Source organism: Hyla sarda, chromosome 11 (assembly GCF_029499605.1).
Source record: "Hyla sarda isolate aHylSar1 chromosome 11, aHylSar1.hap1, whole genome shotgun sequence".
NCBI lineage: Eukaryota > Metazoa > Chordata > Amphibia > Anura > Hylidae > Hyla > Hyla sarda.
In genome coordinates, this window is record NC_079199.1 from 24,239,317 (window position 1) to 24,261,167 (window position 21,851).

At 42.3% G+C, this 21,851-nt stretch overlaps 1 protein-coding gene across 4 annotated transcripts in view; it reads right to left on the reverse strand.

The window, feature by feature from the left end:
- Positions 1-370: 370 nt before the first annotated feature.
- The window catches only part of MAPKBP1 (mitogen-activated protein kinase binding protein 1), a 204,878-nt gene continuing 183,397 nt past the window's right edge, over positions 371-21,851 (reverse strand). For 3 of the 4 annotated variants that reach the window (XM_056545868.1, XM_056545869.1, XM_056545870.1), the window contains exons 25-31: positions 21,017-21,147; positions 13,205-13,372; positions 8,653-8,737; positions 6,631-6,869; positions 4,402-5,229; positions 2,529-2,614; positions 371-1,088 (exon numbers count right to left, since the gene is read on the reverse strand). In XM_056545868.1, the coding sequence (XP_056401843.1) occupies positions 807-1,088; positions 2,529-2,614; positions 4,402-5,229; positions 6,631-6,869; positions 8,653-8,737; positions 13,205-13,372; positions 21,017-21,147 (1,819 nt within the window). In that variant the 3' untranslated portion in view covers positions 371-806. The remainder of the gene's footprint in view (positions 1,089-2,528; positions 2,615-4,401; positions 5,230-6,630; positions 6,870-8,652; positions 8,738-13,204; positions 13,373-21,016; positions 21,148-21,851) is intronic. The other variant, XM_056545871.1, reaches the window with a different exon arrangement.

Here is a 21,851-nt window from a genome sequence, read left to right on the forward strand (position 1 = left end):
AACGCAGTCAGAGTAGATTTCCCCCGAAAGAGTCAAAGAGTCCGGAATATGAATTTCCACAGCTGAATTTTCCATGGCGGAAATTCTGCAGGGAGCACGGCGCAGCAGAATCTCATTGAAGACATTGGGAGGCTGCTGCACCAGAATTTCCAAGCAGAAGTGTGAATGCAGCCTAAACCTCTCCCACCTCAGCAGCCCTCCTAGTAAGTGCAAAAGGGGCAGAGGCGACATGGGGCGTATCTTAAGAAATTGCGCCACATCCAGATAATCAGCCCTTGCCAACTTTTTACAGACTTTGTAAAGAACCCTATTAAAATGAAACAGTTTTTTTTTGGGGGGGGGGAGCAAAACATTAAAAACACAGAAATCGTTAAAGCTAAATCAATAATTTAAAATATATATATATAATGCACAATATAATACTTATTCAAGGCTTCGATGCAGTGTACAGGTCACCTACATACGGCCAAGGTCGCCATAACTATGTATATTCAGCCCACCTTTCACTATGTAGGTCACCTGTATACTGTAAAAAGTTCAGTAACGTTATTATAAAAGTTCTGCGCCCCTGCGAGTAACCAAGAGCAGAAACAGAACCTTTGGCCTGGGCCAAAACCAGCACCGGAAGAGGTGAAGTGCTGCAGTGTGCAGGAGGTGCCCTGACTTAGAACCATGTCCGCTGTAGCAGGTTTAAAAGGATTTATTACTAAACAGTCTGAATGTAAAAAATGTTTTTCTTATTTTTAGTGTTGAATTTTTTTTGGCTTGCAGTGTTTTTCGCACTTGTTCAGTCGGTATGGGTGGATTCATGTTTTTTTATCCATCCTCTTTTCCACTGCTTGAAGTAAAAGTTCTGAGTACTGCTGCAGCAGGGCGAGCGTCTTGTCGTCGCCCAATTGCTGAGACCCGTCCGATACTGGAGACTCGAGCTTTTCTTCCTGCTGTGGAGACAAATCTTCATGCATTGCAGCCTCGGAATCAGCATCTTTTAAGGAATCCAGTTCCCTCTTTACCATGCCAAATGTTTCCGACAGGAGGCCTGCCATCTTGCCACGATCCATATTTGCTACAGGGCCAGATGTTGTCACCTGTGGAAGACAAACAGGACAAAATGCTCAAATTGAATCAGCTAACAGGGCACAGAGAGTATAATAAAGTGAACTGGAATATACTCTATAACTAAAATAAATACAGTGATCCCTCAACTTACAATGGCCTCAACATACATTTTCTGGACCATTGTAACTTGAAACCAGACTCAACATACAATGCTATGGAATCTGGGAAACGTGTCAATGGCTGGAAAAACCAATCAATCAGAATGGACATTCACTGGTAAAACCCCTGTATTACTGAAGTGCATGCATTGACTGGTGTCTGGTAGCGCCCTCTACAGTACAGGGAGGTATTACATGTTCTGTACTACTCTTTACCTGTGCCAGGGTTTAGCTGCTCCTTTGGACACCAGGTGAGGGCGGCTCCATTTTACTATGTTTAGGACATTGCGTGTTCTGTACATGACCCTGAAGAAGCTCCTGTCCTCTACATAGACCAGTGTTTCCCAAAGAGGGTGCCTCCAGCTGTTGCAAAACTACAACTCCCAGCATGCCCGGACAGCCGAAGTTCTATATATATATATATATATATATATATATATATATATATATATATATGATATAGAACATCACACAGCTGTATAGGTTCACACTACAGAATTTCTGGCTGGACTTTGACAGAGTTCGTCCATCGTAACTGAATCTGTCTGTTCTAGGACCATGAGGACACTAGTATCCTCACAGACGGCAATGTCTTTGGTGCAGATTCCCCAAAAGAATGAGCAAGCTCATTCTTTTAGCAGTGGAAATTCCATGCGGAATATCTATTGCTATAATTCCGCAGTGTGCAATGTGTGCTGGAATCCTACTGCCAGCAATACCTGATGCAATAGGATTCTGCCACACTGAGCCTGTTGCACCCGAATTTCTGACAAATTCCTAAGAGGAATTTTGGATAGAAATTCCATAGAGTAAACTTAGCCTAAGGGTATGTTCACATGAGCGGTTTTTTTTTGCAGGTTTTCCACTGCATATTTGAAAGTGGGAGGGCTCTTCTTTGCTGTCCGCCGCAGTCCCTACTGACTTCAATGGGGCTTGCGGCATATTTTCCGCAGCGTAAATTCCGCCGAGGAAAATCTGCTGCGGACAGCCAAGAAGAGCCCGCCCACTTTCAAATACACAGCGGAAAACACGCAAAAAAATCAGCTCGTGTGAACGTACCATAAGAGTGGCTCTTGTTCTGACAAAATCAAGCTGTCCATGGATCCAATAGACCAATAGCCATTCAACTGAATGACCACAATGTAACATTACAGATTCCCTACAGGGAAAATGTCCGTCTTGCTCAGCTTTCTCCGACAAAATCTGCTGTTTGTCAGGAGTGCTGGGGCCCCAATCTAATGAAACAATCACTTTGAATGCACCAAAACCTTGGATACACAGGGCTTACAATGTCATGATACATTTACTTACCGATCGATAAAGCCTTAAGGCCCGGCGGAGGCTATCCTGCAGCTCCGAGGCGATCAATTCACACTGCTCAATGCTGACCGCGTGTGCTGAAACAGATACACATCCTAATCAGTATACGACTATATCCTGGCATCATAAAATAGTGACAGAAATGGTTAAGGATAAATTAAGGACAAATTATTGTTTTTGTCGGATCTGTCCTGACCGGTATGGACAAATATTACCTAATGTTAACATGTGATACCGATTGCTGTAAGAAATGTAACATTTATTCTAATACCGACAATGGAAGTAAATGTCGATATACCAGTCATTTCTAACCTTTGGCTACTATTCTTAAAGAGATTCATATTTTTGCTATTAGAAGAGCAGTCACACCAATAATAAGCTGATCATGGGTGTCCTGCTGATAGGACCCACACAGATATGCTGTAGAACCTGGCAACTGATTAAAAAAAATATATATATATATATAAAAAAAAAACTATTAGATTGGTGCTGGCATCAATTTCCTTCAGGCATTTTCGAACCACAAATGGAGACTGCCGGATATATGGGAATGGTTTGTAATTAGAGTCAAGAACCCCCCTTTTTCTAACTAAAATTCCCTAAAAGAAAATTTGAAAATGTCTTTTTCTAAACCAAACACCTTTTAAAAAAGTAAACGTTAACAGTATTTGTATCCTATAAAGTGCTGGCACTTGGATAGGCCCCAGGCGTAGCACCCTCAATCATATTGTAAGGATGCTCTAGTGAAATGCTATAACTTTCCTACACTGCTCAAAAACATAAAGGGAACACTAAAACAACACAATGTAACTCCAAGTCAATGACACTTCTGTGAAATCCCACTGTCCATTCAGGAAGAACACTGATTGACAATCAATTTCACATGATGTTGTGCAAATGGAACAGACAACAGGTGGAAATTATAGGCAATTAGCAAGACACCCCCAATAAAGGAGTGGCTCTGCAGGTGGTGACCACAGACCACTTATCAGTTTCTATGCTTCCTGGCTGATGTTTTGGTCACTTGAATGCTGGCGGTGCTTTCACTCTAGTGGTAGCTGTGACGGAATCTACAACCCACACAAGTGGCTCAGGTAGTGCAGATCATCCAGGATGGCACATCAATGCGAGCTGTGGCAAGAAGGTTTTCTGTGTCTGTCAGCGTAGTGTCCAGAGCATGGAGGCGCTACTAGGAGACAGGCCAATACATCAAGAGATGTGGAGGAGGCCGTAGGTGGGTAACAACCCAGCAGTAGGACCGCTACCTCTGCCTTTGTACAAGGAGAAGCAGGAGGAGCACTGCCAGAGCCCTGCTAAATTTGATTTCCATTGATAATTTTTGTGTGATTTTGTTAGCACATTCAACTATGTAAAGACGAAAGTATTTCATACGATTAGTTCATTCATTCAGATCTAGGAGGTGTTATCTTAGGGTTCCCTTTATTTTTTTGAGCAGTGTATATGAAATCCATAAATGGGGTGAAGCTCTTGTTACAAAAGAGGAGACCCTTTTGCACAGTGCAACATCACTGCACTAAGCCCTGATGCTATCCTAAAAATCAACAGGATTCAATATACAGGTGGTGGATCATTATGACAGCCCCATACAGGTTCCTCTAGCTTAATCAAATTAAAGGTGAAGGTACTTAAACAGTAAGAGACTTGGCTTAAGGTGGAAGAAATCAAGAGAAGAAGAAATGAGTTGCCTCACCATTCTGAGAGTGGCTTATGAAACGAGACAGGCGTGGACAAGACGAAACAGGCAGGAGACTGGACGGAGAGAGATGAGATGGAGTTGTGAGGGCACCCACACAAACGGAAGACAGAAAGGGAGATACCACCAAGGATTGACCTCTGTGCCCACCTGAGTCTAGAGTAGATGCTGCATCTAGTGAGGGAGATCTAGCTCTACCAGTTTCAACAGGACAAAGACCTGGGTGACGGTCAGGAGTGTGGCCAATAGTAGACGCTCTCCCTCTAGGAATAGGCTTGAATCCTTCAGGACTTAAGTCCACACTGTCTACAGGTTCATTTATGATCAGCTTTGATGCAAGTGTCTCTTCAGGGCACTCCTTATCAGGCGTATCCGCCATCTGACTTTTCTCACATCCGCCTAAAGCTTGATTGTCATTTTTGTAAGTCAAGTCTGTGAAAGATAGTCTAGGCTTCCAGCTACAGCCAGGTGATCTTGGCGACCTTGGCGATTCCATTTCAACTGAGCTCCGACTTCTATTAAATGAAAGGAAAGGTCGGTCTGGTAATGGTTTCGCAATATCTAGAGTCAGATGTGCCCGGTTCTTAGACTGAAAGGTCTTTGGTGAAGAGCTGTTCGTACTGGTTTGCAGAAGAGGTTTGACAATGGCATTGTCCTTCAGTGGAATCGGGTTCTTCTCCAACTCCACAGGAACAGACACTACTTCTGGTTCACAAGCATTTTTAATCTCTGTACCAATGGACGTCTCTTGTGTCTCACCAATGTTCAAATTTTCCCCAACAGATACACTGCGGGAGATCTTGGCCATGAAGCTAGTCGTTGGGTTCATATAGGATCTACCCTTAGGCTGCTTTACATCCTTGGACTGGAATGGTGATGACTGACATTCTGCTTTCATTAGAGTTGCCGGTAGGGTACGTCTGTGTACAGCCTTCTGTTCTTTTTCTGCCGCTGTTTGGGTCTGTGGGCGCATTTTGACTGCAACAGATTCCATAGAAAGTTAAATAAGTATTGTAAGTCTTATAAAGGATATGACAAATATGTGCATAACATGAAAGCAGTGCTCCCCAACCTGTGACTCTACAGCTGAAGAGCCACATATGTTGGGAAATGCTCTTCTAAACTGAAAAAAAGCGCTACCGTATATACTCAAGTATAAGCCGACCCGAATATAAGCCGAGGCCCCTAATTTCACCACAAAAGCCCAGGAAACGTTATTGACTCGACTATAAACCTAGGGTAGGAAATACATCATCCCCCCATGTAATCAGACCCCCCCCCCCCGTCATCATCCCCCTCGTCATCATCCCGACCCCCATCATTATCCCCCTCGTCATCATCCAGACCCCCGTCATCATCCCCCTCGTCATCATCCAGACCCTCGTCATCATCCCCCTCGTCATCATCCAGACCCACGTCATCATCCCCCTCGTTATCATCCCCCCCTTCATCATCACCGCCTGTCAATCCCTTCAGTGGTTTTCAACCTGCGGACCTCCAAATGTTGCAAAACTACAACTCCCAGCATGCCCGGACAGCCATCGGCCTCCCGGTGAAAATGGACAGCCCGGAACGACTAACCCTCCCCACCGGACGGTCCCTGCAGCATAGATGGCTCGGACCAGCTCATCCTTCCTTCCCATCGAGGGGAGGTGAGGTGAGTAGAAAACTAAAGGTGGGTCTGGATGATGACGAAGGCCACAGTGGTCTTCAACCTGCGGACCTCCAGATGTTTCAAAACTACAACTCCCAGCATGCCCGGACAGCCGATGGCTGTCCGGGCATGCTGGGAGTTGTAGTTTTGCAACATCTGGAGGTCCGCAGGTTGAAGACTACTGAAAGGGATTGACAGGCGTAGAATTCACTCGCGTATAAGCCGAGGGGGGCGTTTTCAGCACGAAAAATTGTGCTGAAAAACTCGGCTTATACTAGAGTATATACGGTAAATGAAAACACAGACAAATATAGTAAAGAGTTCTAGGCAAATCAAAAATGTGTCACAAATTATTAGTTATAAAAATATAAAATAAATAATATTCTTGATTTCTAATCGTTCTATACTGAAGCCCTCACATTTAGATATTCAGCTCAAATCTAAACTCTCACTGTGCTGTCAGAATGGGGGAGGGAGCCTCAATATTCAAGAATACAGTCTCCCATCTTGCCATTATTAATCCAGAATCAGCTTAGACAAGTGTTTCCCAATCAGGGTGCCTCCAGCTTTTGCAAAACTACAACTCCCAGCATGTTCGGGCAGCCTTTGGCTGTATAGGCATGCTGGGAGTAGTAGTTTTGCAATGTGGGAAACGCTGGCTTCGACCTATGTTGAGGGTCACTGATCATCCCTACAGCACATATTCCATCCAGCCTGGCTCTTACCTTCATTAACAATATCATGAACCGATTGAGTTTTCCGCATGTTTGATACAACAGAGTTGAAAAATGGACCGATTTTTCCAGCCTTTACTTCCGCTGGCTGCTTTCTTTTCCTCTGGTAGGCTGGTCTGAGGGGGCTGGGGATCTCTTGTACCCGGGTAGTCATGCCATTGATTGTAGGATACTCGAACGGAATTTGAGTACTGTCTGGGCTGACCTCTTGATCAGACAGATGGCAAGTGCTGATCACAGATGAGAAAAAAACAAAAAAGGTTTTAACCACAAAGATGACACTTATTGTGCAGATTTAACATGGCTACATAAAACACCTGGCTAGAATAAAGATGACCGACTATACTGTATAATAAACTGCAATTGAAACAGTACAACGTATAAGGCAAGAATAGAGGGTTTCTTCTAAGGGTACGGTCCTACAGCGTATTTGATGCAGCTGCGTATTTTGCTATCCATTGAATTCAAGGAGTAGAAAAATACGGAACTGCATCAAATACGCTAAGTGGGACTGTACCCTAAAGGACTCATTCCCACTACAGATTTTCCAAGCAAAATTCCAATGAAGTAGCCTCCCATTGTTCTTTATGGGATTCTGCTGCACCCTTCACACTACGAAAATTCCAGACTCCAGACCAGAACAGGTTTATTCTTTCAGCACAATCTGCAATGAAATACACATTGCCGTCTATTGAGACGGCACATTACATAGCAGTCCTAGCGCCAGGTTGTTTTGCCAGTCAGCTCCAGACGGAATCTCTGCCCGCAAGTGGAGATTCCATAGTTTGAATGAGCCCCTAAGAGTTCTGTAGTTTCTTCTAAGCTTATTCAAAGTTCGGCAAACTTCTTTTGTTACATATGCAGAATCCAACCCGGAAATGCTATTGTTTTCAATAGGATTCTGCTGCACCGTGCACATGCCGGAATTTCCTTTTCCGGACTCCATAAAAATAATTGACAATTCTTTGTGCAGAATCTGCTCGGAAATACATCTCAGTCTATGGCGACAGTGGATTTCCAAGTGGTCCTAGCACTGGCGCCTGCTGCCTGTGGATTGTCTGCCTTGAAATTTTACGGAAACACGTTCCACTGTGTAAATATATTATAAAATTTAATATATAAAATATAGTCTAACAAAAGGAGATAACTGGCTGCAATTAAAGGGGTATTCCGGGAAAAAACATCTTATCCCCCTATCCAAAGGATAGGGGATAAGATGTCTGATGGCGGGGGGCCCGCTCCTGAAACCCCCCGTGATCTCCCTGCAGCACCCGCATTCTGTGTGAGCGCTGAATCTCCAGTTTCGGAAACCTCCGGGTTTCCGAGACTGGGGACGTGACGTCACCCACGCCCCTTCCATTCAGGTCTATGGGAGGGGGCGTGACGGCATAGACATGAATGGAAGGGGCGTGGCGTGACGTCACGTCCCCAGTCCTGGAAACCCGGAGGTTTCCGAAACTGGAGACGCAGCTCCCGCATAGAATGCGGGTGCTGCAGGGAGATCACGGGGGGGTTTCAGTAGCGGGCCCCCCGCGATCAGACATCTTATCCCCTATCCTTTGGATAGGGGGATAAGATGTTTTTTCCCGGAATACCCCTTTAATACCCAACCCAATTCTTATTAAGCTGTGCCCCAAACAATGCAAATCAGTACAGCCACTCTTATGTTCATTGAACCTACTCCTGGAATCTCTGGTTATTTGTTTCAGCAATTCCATTCTGCTTCCATTTGGCCTCAGACATCCCCATGTAAACAGATATGTGATTGCTTGCATCTCTCAGAACAAATCTTATAAAACACACATTGTATAGACAACCATACACGTCCATAGGATACACATCGGGAATTTTAGAACCACTTTTAAGGTCTGAATACGCGACTTTAATGCCCCTCCTGGTTAAATAGCAGAATTGTACATTACCTATATCTGCCAACAGATTAACCAGATAATGAATCTGCAGTGTGAAAGATTAAATAAAAGAAATGTATTCATTCACTTTTTAAATACTAACCTGGGTGCGGGTAACGGAGCCATTGAAAGAAACCTTGATGAGATGCTGGGACATTCATTCCTCTCCGACGTCAGGACTGGTCCATCTACAAAAGCAAAACAAAGTATTTCAATATATTTAACCGGTCTTGTGGGAAACAGTTCTATGAGGTGTCCTATGTGGGAAGACCTCCTAAAACATTCTAATAGGGTTGGCTGTCCAAACTTACAATGTCTAAAGGGGCAAGGCAAGAATCTACAGATCTGTGTGTTCCAAAATTCCTCCCTCCACTGACCATACACTCATAGTATATCCTAGCAATATGCCATCATTTTCTATGATCTCATATAATCAAAAATAATAAAAAAGGTTGATTTTCTCTCTTATAATTTTATATATACATACATATACACACACACACACACTCGCATACATTTTTAATATAAAGTACCGTATATACTCGAGTATAAGCCGACCCGAATATAAGCCGAGGCGCCTAATTTCACCCCAAAAACCCAGGAAAAGTTATGGACTCGACTATAAGCCTAGGGTGGGAAATACATCATCCCCCGCATGTCATCATCAACCCCCGTCATCATCACCGCCTGTCAATCCCTTCTCAGTGGTCTTCAACCTGCGGACCTCCAGATGTTGCAAAACTACAACTCCCAGCATGGGAGTTGTAGTTTTGCAACATCTGGAGGTCCGCGGGTTGAAGACCACTGAGAAGGGATTGACAGGCAGAGATGGACGGCCGGGACCATCCCCTCACAGCTAAAGCCAGAAACGTTTATTTTTTTGTTCACTCGAGTATAAGCCGAGGGGGGGTGTTTTCAGCACGAAAAATCCTGCTGAAAAACTAGGCTTATACTCGAGTATATACGGTAAATGAATAAAAAGAAGATAAAAGTAAAACAAGTTCTTATTAGCAATTTCACATCTTAAAAGTTTTACCCAGAGTGAGATATATACCGTATATACTCTAGTATAAGCCGACCCGAATATAAGCCGAGGCCCCTAATTTCACCCCAAAAACCCAGGAAAAGTTATGGACTCGACTATAAGCCTAGGGTGGGAAATACATCATCCCCCCCCGTCATCATCACCGCCTGTCAATCTCTTCTCAGTGGTCTTCAACCCGCGGACCTCCAGAAGTTGCAAAACTACAACTCCCAGCATGCCCGGACAGCCATCGGCTGTCCGGGCATGCTGGGAGTTGTAGTTTTGCAACCTCTGGAGGTCCGCAGGTTGAAGACCACTGAGAAGAGATTGACAGGCGGAGATGGACGGCCGGGACCATCCCCTCACAGCTAAAGCCAGAAACGTTTTTTTTTGTTCACTCGAGTATAAGCCGAGGGGGGTGTTTTCAGCACGAAAAAATCCTGCTGAAAAACTAGGCTTATACTCGAGTATATACGGTAAATGAATAAAAAGAAGATAAAAGTAAAACAAGTTCTTATTAGCAATTTCACATCTTAAAAGTTTTACCCAGAGTGAGATATATACCGTATATACTCTAGTATAAGCCGACCCGAATATAAGCCGAGGCCCCTAATTTCACCCCAAAAACCCAGGAAAAGTTATGGACTCGACTATAAGCCTAGGGTGGGAAATACATCATCCCCCCCCGTCATCATCACCGCCTGTCAATCTCTTCTCAGTGGTCTTCAACCCGCGGACCTCCAGAAGTTGCAAAACTACAACTCCCAGCATGCCCGGACAGCCATCGGCTGTCCGGGCATGCTGGGAGTTGTAGTTTTGCAACCTCTGGAGGTCCGCAGGTTGAAGACCACTGAGAAGAGATTGACAGGCGGAGATGGACGGCCGGGACCATCCCCTCACAGCTAAAGCCAGAAACGTTTTTTTTTGTTCACTCGAGTATAAGCCGAGGGGGGTGTTTTCAGCACGAAAAATCCTGCTGAAAAACTAGGCTTATACTCGAGTATATACGGTATATGGTAGGTTTGGTTAGTAAGAAGCTGGGGACAAATAGACGGCAATATGACTACAGGTTCAGACGGACACCTCCTGGCTATAGCTCAAAACCAGAGGTTGTCTCCGAACGGGGACCCTGACCAATCTTAAAGGGGTATTCTAGGAAAAACTTTTTTTTATTTATGCATTTTTTTTATATCAACTGGCTCCAGAAAGTTAAAAACAGATTTGTAAATTATGTATAGTAACAAGGATTGTCAGCTCAACCGATCCTCCGCGCGGCAAGAAGACCTCCAATGCATCTGATGAAAGGTCACATGACCTGAAACGCGTCATGTTGCTTATCCAGGAGGAGGTTTTATCGTTTGTATTTTGAGATGCCATGTCGAAGTTTTATATGGATTACGAATAAAGGTGAAGAAGTTTATTATACTGCTGGCTCCTGCACTTTTCTTCCAGATTTGTAAATTACTTCTATAAAAAAAAATCTTAATCCTTGCAATAATTGTCAGCTGCTGAAGTAGAGTTGTCCTTTTCTGTCTGGCAAAAGTGCTCTCTGCTGACATCTCTGCTTGTCTTGGGAACTGCACAGAGTAGAATAGGTTTGCTATGGGGATTTGCTTCTACTCTGGACACTTCCCGAGAGAGGTGTCATCAGGGAGCACTCAACTTCAGCAGCTCATAAGTACTGAAAGGATTAAGATTTTTTAATAGAAGAAATGTACAAATCTGTTTATCTTTGTGGAGCCAGTTTATTATATATATATATATATATATATATATATATATATATATATATATATATATATATAAATAAATGTTTTTTTCCTGGAATACCCACTAACTTCAAAACTATCAAAAGTTAAAATAACATAATAATAATTAAATAAATAAATAAATAAATAAATAAATAATAACAGCAACGCTCAAAAACCTCATTCACAATGCCGGTACTGTAATACATGCTCATTTGCTCTATACAAATTTATGCTGAATTTTCACAACGTATCCGACCCATGTAAAAGTACCCTTATCCTTCACACGTTGCTTTCATATACAGTGTTTTCCTTTAGCAATTTTCATTAAATCATGGCAAACACATAATGGTTTCTGCTAACATTGCGGCAAAAATAAATAAAATAAATAAAAATAAAAAAAACACATTATGACTGCAACATGTGAATACACCATATCAATAAAACTTAAGACTGGATAGATTTCAGAGACTGACTGGGATCAGAAGGGAGAGTTTATCTCACCAAAAGTGAGTAAACTTAAAGGGGTACGCCAGTGGAAAACTATTTTCTTAAAATCAACTGGTGCCAGAAAGTTAAACAGATTTGTAAATTATTTATATTTAAAGATCCTTATCCTTTCAGTACTTATCAGCTATTGTATGCTCCACAGGAAGTTCTTTTCTTTTTGAATTTCCTTTCTGTCTGACCACAGTGCTCTCTGCTGACACCTCTGTCCATGTCAGGAGCAAATCCCCATAGCAAACCTCTCCTGCTCCTGACAGTTCCTGACATGGACAGAGGTGTCAGCAGAGAGCACTGTGGTCAGACAGAAAGGAAATTCAAAAAGAAAAGAACTTCCTGTGGAGCATACAGCCGCTGATAAGGACTGGAAGGATAAGGATTTTTAAATAGAAGTAATTTACAACTCTGTTTAAAGGGGTAATCCAGGCAAAACCTTTTTATATATATCTCTATCTATCTATCTATCTATCAACTGGCTCCAGAAAGTTAAACAGATTTGTAAATTACTTCTATTAAAAGATCTTAATCCTTCCAATAGTTATTAGCTTCTGAAGTTTTCTGTCTAACTGCTCAATGATAATGCCACGTCCCGGGAGCTGTGCATGATGGGAGAATATCCCCATAGGAACTGCACAGCTCCCGGGAGGTGAGTCATCAGAAAGCAGTTAGACAGAAAACAACAACTCAACTTCAGAAGCTGATAACTATTGGAAGGATTAAGATTTTTTAATAGAAGTAATTTACAAATCTGTTTAACTTTCCGGAGCCAGTTGATATATATAAAAAAAAGTTTTGGCCTGGAATACCCCCTTTAACTCTCTGGCACCAGTTGAGTGAAAAAAAATAAAAAAATAAAATAAAATAAAAATTCCACCGGAGTACCCCTTTAACATATAAGTGATAAGTACTTTTGTGTCAAAAGCAACAAATACCTATAAAAAAAAAAAAATCTATTTTGGTGAGACTCATGGTGAAATGCAGGGAGCAGACATTAAGGCAGAGTTTTCCAACCAGGGTGCCTCCAGCTGTTGCAAAACTACAACACCCAGCATGCCCGGACAGCCGTTGGCTGTCCGGGCATGCTGGGAGTTGTAGTTTTGCAACAGCTGGAGGCACCCTGGTTGGGAAACACTGCATTAAGGGGTTTCCGGGACAAATAGAATAGGGAAGTGGTGAAGAAAGGAATAAGCTACAAGCAAGCAAAGGTTATAAAGGGGATAAAGGAAAACAAGATGCAGTAAATGATAAGGTCTTCTTGCTGGTGTTGGAATTCTCCATCTCTTTAGGGAATGGTTAGCATTATTAAAAGGTGCTCCAAGTCAAAAGTAAAAAAAATTAAAAAAAAATAAAAAAAATTTTTTTTTTTTTTTTTCTTTAACCTGGGCCATTGTTTGCCGAAAGATTTCCAAAGTGCTGTTTAAGGAACGTTTCCTGAGGGATATCACCATCTAGAACCAGGCAGGGGGTGTCCAGCTCCTCAACCTCTGCTTGCTCTTCTAGATCGGACGAGTTCCCATCTACACTTAGGGGCTCCGTACCTTCTGAATCTTCTTGGCACAAGAGGCAAAATAAAAGAGCACCGTAAGTGACACGCATCTCAGTATCGGATGGGAGAATGAGAGTTTGAAATGGAGGACTCCAGTGTTTGCATGCATGACTTGTGGTAAAAGAAATGCACAAAAGATACAACAGGTTTAAGACAAGACTCCATTCAGTGTTCACCAAGATACAAAAAAAAATAAATACAGTGGTCCCTCAAGTTACAATATTAATCGGTTCCAGGACGACCATTGTATGTTGAAACCATTGTATGTTGAGACCAGAACTCTATGGAAACCTGGTAATTGGTTCTAAAGGCACCAAAATGTCATCAAAAAAAAAAAAAAAAAAAAAAAAAAAAAAAACGTGAGGATTAAAGAAAAATAAGTAGATAACTAATACAGATAAAGTAAATCCTTACATATAAAAGTAGGAAAGATCTTCTGGGAACTGTAAATCACTGTCTAGGTCAGTGTTTCCCAAGCAGGGAGCCTCCAGCTGTTGCAAAACTACAACTCACAGCATGCCCGGACAGCCTTCGGCTGTCCGGGCATGCTGGGAGTTGTAGTTTTGCAACAGGGTCCTGTAAGTAAAAAAGTAATGTAGTCGCCCTCACCTGGTTTCCAAAGGAGCAGCTAACCCTGGTACAGGTAAAGTGTACAGAACATGTAATACCACTCTGTACTGTAGGGGGCGCTACCAGACACCAGTCAGTGCATACGCTTCAGTAATACAGGGGTTTTACCAGTGAATGCCCATTTTGATTGGTCGGTTCTTCCGGTCATTGACACGTTTCACAGATCTGGACTGTCTGTACATTGTATGTCGAGTCTGGTTTCAACTTACGATGGTCCAGAAAAGACCATTGTATGTTGAAACTATTGTATGTTGAGGCCATTGTAAGTTGGGGGATCACTGTACATCTCTACTGATCTCAATGGAGAATCTCCTGGGCTTTATGGGGCACTTGGTAGATTTCATTACATGTTTTTACATAAGCATTGCATACAACAACTTTCACACACTTCACATTTCCTCTTCTGTGCGGTTTTAGAGACACTAGAACTGGTAAAAAAAAAAAAAATTATATATATATATATATATATATATATATATATATAGTCACATGGAAAACAACTTGTTATGTCAAAGCAGATAGCACTGGTCACATAATAGTGTAGTGTTTACTACAAGGCTTCGTATCTGCAGGGTCCTGGTTGTTATCAGCAACCAGGACCCCCCGGCTAATATCGGACATAGCCGACCAGGCTGATGTCCAGTATTAACCCTTTAGACACCACGATCAAAGTTGATCACTGCGTCTTAAACGGGAGAAATCCATACCGGCTAGCTCAGCTGACCTGTTCAGGACCGTCGCGGTGAAATCGCGGCATCCCAAACAGCTGAAAGGACAGCGGGAGGTGCATTACCTTCTTCCCGGCTGTCCGATTGGTGTTTGATTGCTCCAGCCTGAAATCCAGGCTTAAAGGGGTACTCCGCTGCCCTGCTTCAAAAGCTCCGCTCCCCAGCGTTCGGAAGTTTATTGTTCCGAACGCTGCGCGCGGGCTTCCGTGTTCAGGGCCGCCCCTCGTGACGTCACGCCCGCCCCTTCCCATAGACTTTTGTTGAGAGGGGCGGGCCTGACGTCACGAGGGGGCGGGCCTGACGTCACGAGGGGGCGGGCCTGACATCACGAGGGGGCGGGCCTGACGTCACGAGGGGCGGGCCTGACGTCACGAGGGGGCGGGCCTGAACAAGGAAGCCCGCACGCAGCATTCGGAACAATAAACTTCCAGACACTGGGGAGCGGAGTTTCCAAAGCAGGGCAGCGGAGTACCCCTTTAAGCAACCAAGTGGCAATGTTCCTATGGCAATGTATTTAACAGTGCCTGCAATCAGTGCACACAGTATTATAGCACCTAAAGGGGGCTTGTACACTGCATAAAAAAAGTAAAAAAAAAAAAGTAAAAAAAAAAAAGTTAATGAATGTGATCTAACCCCTTCTCAGAAGTTAATGAATGTGATCTAACCCCTAAAAATCAGAATTACCCCCATTTTCCCATATAAAAAAAAAAGTGTGTAAATTTACAATTAAAATAAACATATGTGGTATCGCCGTGTGCGTAAATGTCCAAACTATAAAAATATAATGTTAATTAAACTGCTCGGTCAATGGCGTATGGGCAAAAAAATCCCATAGTCCAAAATAGCGTATTTTTGGTAAATTTTTATAAAATTAAAATAATTATAAAAATCGATCAAAAAGTCCGATCAATACAACAATGGTACCGATAAAAATTTCAGATCTCAGCGCAAAAAATGAGCCCTCATACCGCCCTGTTTGTGGAAAAATAAAAAAGTTATAGGGGTCAGAAGATGACAATTTTAAACTTCTACATTTTCGTGCATGTAGATATGATTTTTTCCAGAAGTCCGACAAACTCAAACCTATATAAGTTGGATTACAGAATAAAAATAAGGTGTCATTTTTACAAAAAAAATTCACTGCGTAGAAACAGAAGTAACAAAATGGCGTTTTTTCTTCTATTTTGTCGTACAATGATTTTTTTCCCGTTTCGCCGTAGATTTTTGGGTAAAATATCTGATGTCATTGCAAAGTAGAATTGTTGGTGCAAAAAAAAAATAAAAAAGCCATCGGATGGATTTTTAGGTGCAAAGTTGAAAGGTTTATGATTTTTAAAATGTAAGGAGTAAACAACAAAAGTGCAAAAACTGAAAAACGCTTGGTCCTTAAGGGGTTAAAAAAAACGTATTATGTCCAATAGTTCAAGTTCCTCAATATATGCAACATCTCTGCTTATTGTCTGAAACATTCTTGTTTATATGCTGAAACTGGAAACATGTCCTAATACTAATACAATGGGATAGGGACTTGGTCATTTGTTTTATAGTGTAAGTTCACACATACAGTACTGTATATACTGCAGCCCAATAGCTTAATAGAGCGTATACAGTACTGTATATACTGCAGCCCAATAGCTTAATAGAGCGTATACAGTACTGTATATACTGCAGCCCAATAGCTTAATAGAGCGTATACAGTACTGTATATACTGCAGCCCAATAGCTTAATAGAGCGTATACAGTACTGTATATACTGCAGCCCAATAGCTTAATAGAGCGTATACAGTACTGTATATACTGCAGCCCAATAGCTTAATAGAGCGTATACAGTACTGTATATACTGCAGCCCAATAGCTTAATAGAGGGTATACAGTACTGTATATACTGCAGCCCAATAGCTTAATAGAGCGTATACAGTACTGTATATACTGCAGCCCAATAGCTTAATAGAGCGTATACAGTACTGTATATACTGCAGCCCAATAGCTTAATAGAGCGTATACAGTACTGTATATACTGCAGCCCAATAGCTTAATAGAGTGTATACAGTACTGTATATACTGCAGCCCAATAGCTTAATAGAGTGTATACAGTACTGTATATACTGCAGCCCAATAGCTTAATAGAGGGTATACAGTACTGTATATACTGCAGCCCAATAGCTTAATAGAGCATATACAGTACTGTATATACTGCAGCCCAATAGCTTAATAGAGCACATACAGTACTGTATATACTGCAGCCCAATAGCTTAATAGAGCATATACAGTACTGTATATACTGCAGCCCAATAGCTTAATAGAGCGTATACAGTACTGTATATACTGCAGCCCAATAGCTTAATAGAGCGTATACAGTACTGTATATACTGCAGCCCAATAGCTTAATAGAGCGTATACAGTACTGTATATACTGCAGCCCAATAGCTTAATAGAGCGTATACAGTACTGTATATACTGCAGCCCAATAGCTTAATAGAGCGTATACAGTACTGTATATACTGCAGCCCAATAGCTTAATAGAGCGTATACAGTACTGTATATACTGCAGCCCAATAGCTTAATAGAGCGTATACAGTACTGTATATACTGCAGCCCAATAGCTTAATAGAGCGTATACAGTACTGTATATACTGCAGCCCAATAGCTTAATAGAGCGTATACAGTACTGTATATACTGCAGCCCAATAGCTTAATAGAGCGTATACAGTACTGTATATACTGCAGCCCAATAGCTTAATAGAGCGTATACAGTACTGTATATACCGCAGCCCAATAGCTTAATAGAGCGTATACAGTACTGTATATACTGCAGCCCAATAGCTTAATAGAGCGTATACAGTACTGTATATACTGCAGCCCAATAGCTTAATAGAGCATATACAGTACTGTATATACTGCAGCCCAATAGCTTAATAGAGTGTATACAGTACTGTATATACTGCAGCCCAATAGCTTAATAGAGCGTATACAGTACTGTATATACCGCGGCCCAATAGCTTAATAGAGCTTATACAGTACTGTATATACTGCAGCCCAATAGCTTAATAGAGCGTATACAGTACTGTATATACTGCAGTCCAATAGCTTAATAGAGCATATACAGTACTGTATATACTGCAGCCCAATAGCTTAATAGAGCGTATACAGTACTGTATACACTGCAGCCCAATAGCTTAATAGAGCGTATACAGTACTGTATATACTGCAGCCCAATAGCTTAATAGAGCGTATACAGTACTGTATATACTGCAGCCCAATAGCTTAATAGAGCGTATACAGTACTGTATATACTGCAGCCCAATAGCTTAATAGAGCATATACAGTACTGTATATACTGCAGCCCAATAGCTTAATAGAGCGTATACAGTACTGTATATACTGCAGCCCAATAGCTTAATAGAGCGTATACAGTACTGTATATACTGCAGCCCAATAGCTTAATAGAGCGTATACAGTACTGTATATACTGCAGCCCAATAGCTTAATAGAGCGTGTACAGTACTGTATATATTGCAGCCCAATAGCTTAATAGAGCACATACAGTACTGTATATACTGCAGCCCAATAGCTTAATAGAGCGTATACAGTACTGTATATACTGCAGCCCAATAGCTTAATAGAGCGTATACAGTACTGTATATACTGCAGCCCAATAGCTTAATAGAGCGTATACAGTACATGTGAACTTAGATAGATCTCATACCTGCTGTTTTGTTAGTAGCGGTAGGTACTGCAGCTTTGCCCCATTCAAGTAAACAGGGCAACACTGCAAAACCAAGCACTGGCGCTAGTCATTTGGACATTATGAAATGTTGTACATAGTATATACATGGTTAACCATAATTTTACTTCTTTGTCTTATGCCCTAAGTGTATCCTTCCATTGGGTGAATGTAGCCTTGAAATACTTGAGCATTTATTAGGATCAAAAAAAGAAAAAGAAAAGAAAAAACACAAAGAAGAAAAACAAAAAATGGTGTGAGGATCATAGATAGGACCCTAAACATACCTGTGGCCAGAAACAATCTTTTTTTTTTTTAAATCAACTGATGACAGAAATTTAAACAGATTTGTAAATTACTTTTATTAAAACATCTTAATCCTTCCAGTAATTATCAGCTGCTGTATGCTCCAGAGGAAGTTGTGTAGTTCTTTCCAGTCTGACCACAGTGCTCTCTGCTGACTCCTCTGTCCATGTCAGGAACTGTCCAAAGTAGGAGCAAATCACCACAGCAAACCTCTCCTGCTCTGGACAGTTCCTGACATGGACAGAGGTGTCAGCAGAGAGCACGGTGGTCAGACTGGAAAGAACTATACAACTTCCTGTGGAGCATAGAGCAGCAGCTGATAAGTACTGGAAGGGTTAGAATTTTTAAATAGAAGAAATTTACAAATCTGTATAACTTTTTGGAGCCAGTTGATATGAAAAAAAAAATGTTTTCCATCGCAGTACCTCTTTAAATTAATTGTTAGAAAATTTCATATGGGAGAAACTCTGCAAGCCTTGGAATCTACAACACAACCATATATAAATATTATTGTGTGGCTCAATGTGTCCCAAGACACAAGCTGACGTTTGTGAGCTGTCGCTGGGTGATCCTGACGCTTATGCAGTCATTGCTCCACTGTGGTTGTCCTTTGGTGCATCCATTTAAAGGAAAACTGTCAGCTTTCTCCCCCCGCACTAACCAGTGGTACTGGCTTGTAGTGCGGGGGACGCTGATCAGTTTGATGCTTACCGTGCCTGGATCCGCCGTGCCGTTCTGCTGTAATCTTCTATTTTTGGTATATGCTAATGAGTTGCTAACTGGCACTGGCCGGGCTAACTGGCACTCTGACGTCAGTTCTGCCAGCCGCAGTGCCGCCCAGCTCATCAATATTCCTCCCCTCTCTCTTCATTACAGAGCGGGGAGAAGAGGGAGAGGCGGAGGGAGGGGAGGACCATCGATGAGCTGGGCGGCGCAGCGGCCAACGGCACTGATGTCAGAGTGCCAGTTAGCAACTCATTAGCATATACAGAAAATAGAAGATTACGGCAGAACCGCGCGGTGGATCCGGGCACGGTAAGCATCAAACTGATCAGCGTCCCCCGCACTACCCGCCAGTACCGCTGGTTAGTGCGGGGGGAGAGAAAGCTGACAGTTTACCTTTAAAATATCTTATGTACAGCAGCGGTCTCCAAACTGTGGACCTGTAGACGTTGCAAAACTACAATCCCCAGCATGACCAGAGATCCAACGGCAGTCTGGTCATGCTGGCAGCTGTATTTTTGTAACATCTGAAGACCACAGACGTAGAACATGTAAGTTACATTAGTGATCAACTACACAGTCTTTTTTTTTTTTTTCTCTTCCCTGTCGTGCAGGGTGAGGGGTCCTTTTTTTTCTTCTCCTGGTATTGATATGGATGACTATGGAATTTTTATTTGTACTGTAAAACCATAAATAAAATAAAAATAAAAACTACAATCTACGAGCCACATATGACCCCAACTATCAGGGCACAACCATACTGTGTCCTTATAGCTGGTGCTGCACGTGGGGGATGTATGCAGTTAAGTTTAGAAAACCTAAAGGCAATCTGGCAATAACTATTACTGGGTTAGGCTGGGTTCACACTACGTTTTTCAACCACGGTTTTGACTCCGGTTTAAAAACCGTACTGCAACCGCATACGTTTTTTTTAAAAACATGGACATCAATGGGAAACGCACATGTATACGGTTCCATACGGGAAAAACTTATAAGTTTTTACTTTGCACATGCGCATTTGAATCTTAAAGTCCCCACCCAAGACCCCTCCCATTAAAAATGGACAACATTTTCAAAAAACGTATGGTGTTTTTTTCTAGAAAAACTGACGGAACTGTATGCACTTATAAAAACAGTATACTGTTTAAAAACGCATACGGTTTACTTTTTCCCATACTGTTCCATCCGTTTTTTCCCCCATACGGTTTTTGATAGAAAACGTAGTTGAAAAACGTAGTGTGAACCCAGCCTTAGGCCTAGTGCAGGCCATGACTGGTAATCCCTCCTTTGTGCCACATAGAACCCTAAAAAGGGTATTCTCATCTGAAAACTAAGCAACAAATCCACAAAATATACTATAAAGCACCTGTCTCCCACCTGTCAAGCATTTACGATGGGTCTAAGATGGTAGAATGGCCCAAGTTTTACTATGGTCTTTGGGATGGCACAAACTGAAAAATGTTGTGCCCCCCAGGTGTACAGCATAAACAAATCTGTCCAGAACATTGATCATTAATAAAATATATCTTCTCACCTTCATTGGGATGTTCTGGACTAGACAGTCGGCTGCTGCTGTAATCCACTGAGCAGGCACTGTCTGGGCTGTGCTTCTCTTGCATGACATCAGGGTAGCTTCCATGAGGCAAGCCTTTCACCTCAAATTCACTGGTAAATTACACAATATAGTTATATAGTAAAATGATGTTATTTATTAACTAGTAAAACATTAATGGGGGTCAAATGAATGTGTGCCACCATGGCAAAGGTTAGGGCCATAGTAATCTACCCATTAAAACTGCATTTCTTTAAATGATAAACCATCCTGTAACATCTGTCTACAACTGAAGACGTGGCAGCTCTGCTGGATTTGTTTCTGCAGACCGCAGGGAGGCGGTAGGTGGTCCGGGGGGAGCTCAGACGCCGGCCACGGACCGTATCACGCCGCTTGGCGCTTCGTCAGGCCGCACCAAGGTGCGGCCTGACGAAGCGCCGAGCGGCGTGATATGGTCCATGGCCGTTGTCTGAGTTCCCCCCCGGACCATCTACCGCCTCCCTGCCAAGATAAGACTACATGTCGGTGACAGCCTACCAGCTTGGGACGTTTGATTGGGTAAGTGCTCCATTATCTATCTTCATGTTTTAACATTCCCTGGAGTCTTTGTTCTGCGTGAGCGCCTCCCGAGATCCCGGTTCATAAATCAGCAGGTCGTATTAATCCCCACCCAACAAGCAAGGACAGTCAGATGTACAAGTGCCGATTCGCTATCTGTTTTTCCTGTTTTGGTGTGAGATAAAATCTATACTTTACCTTTATAAAGCAGCTATGTTTTAGCTCATTGACAGCCAGCTCTCCGCTATAGCAGCAGCAA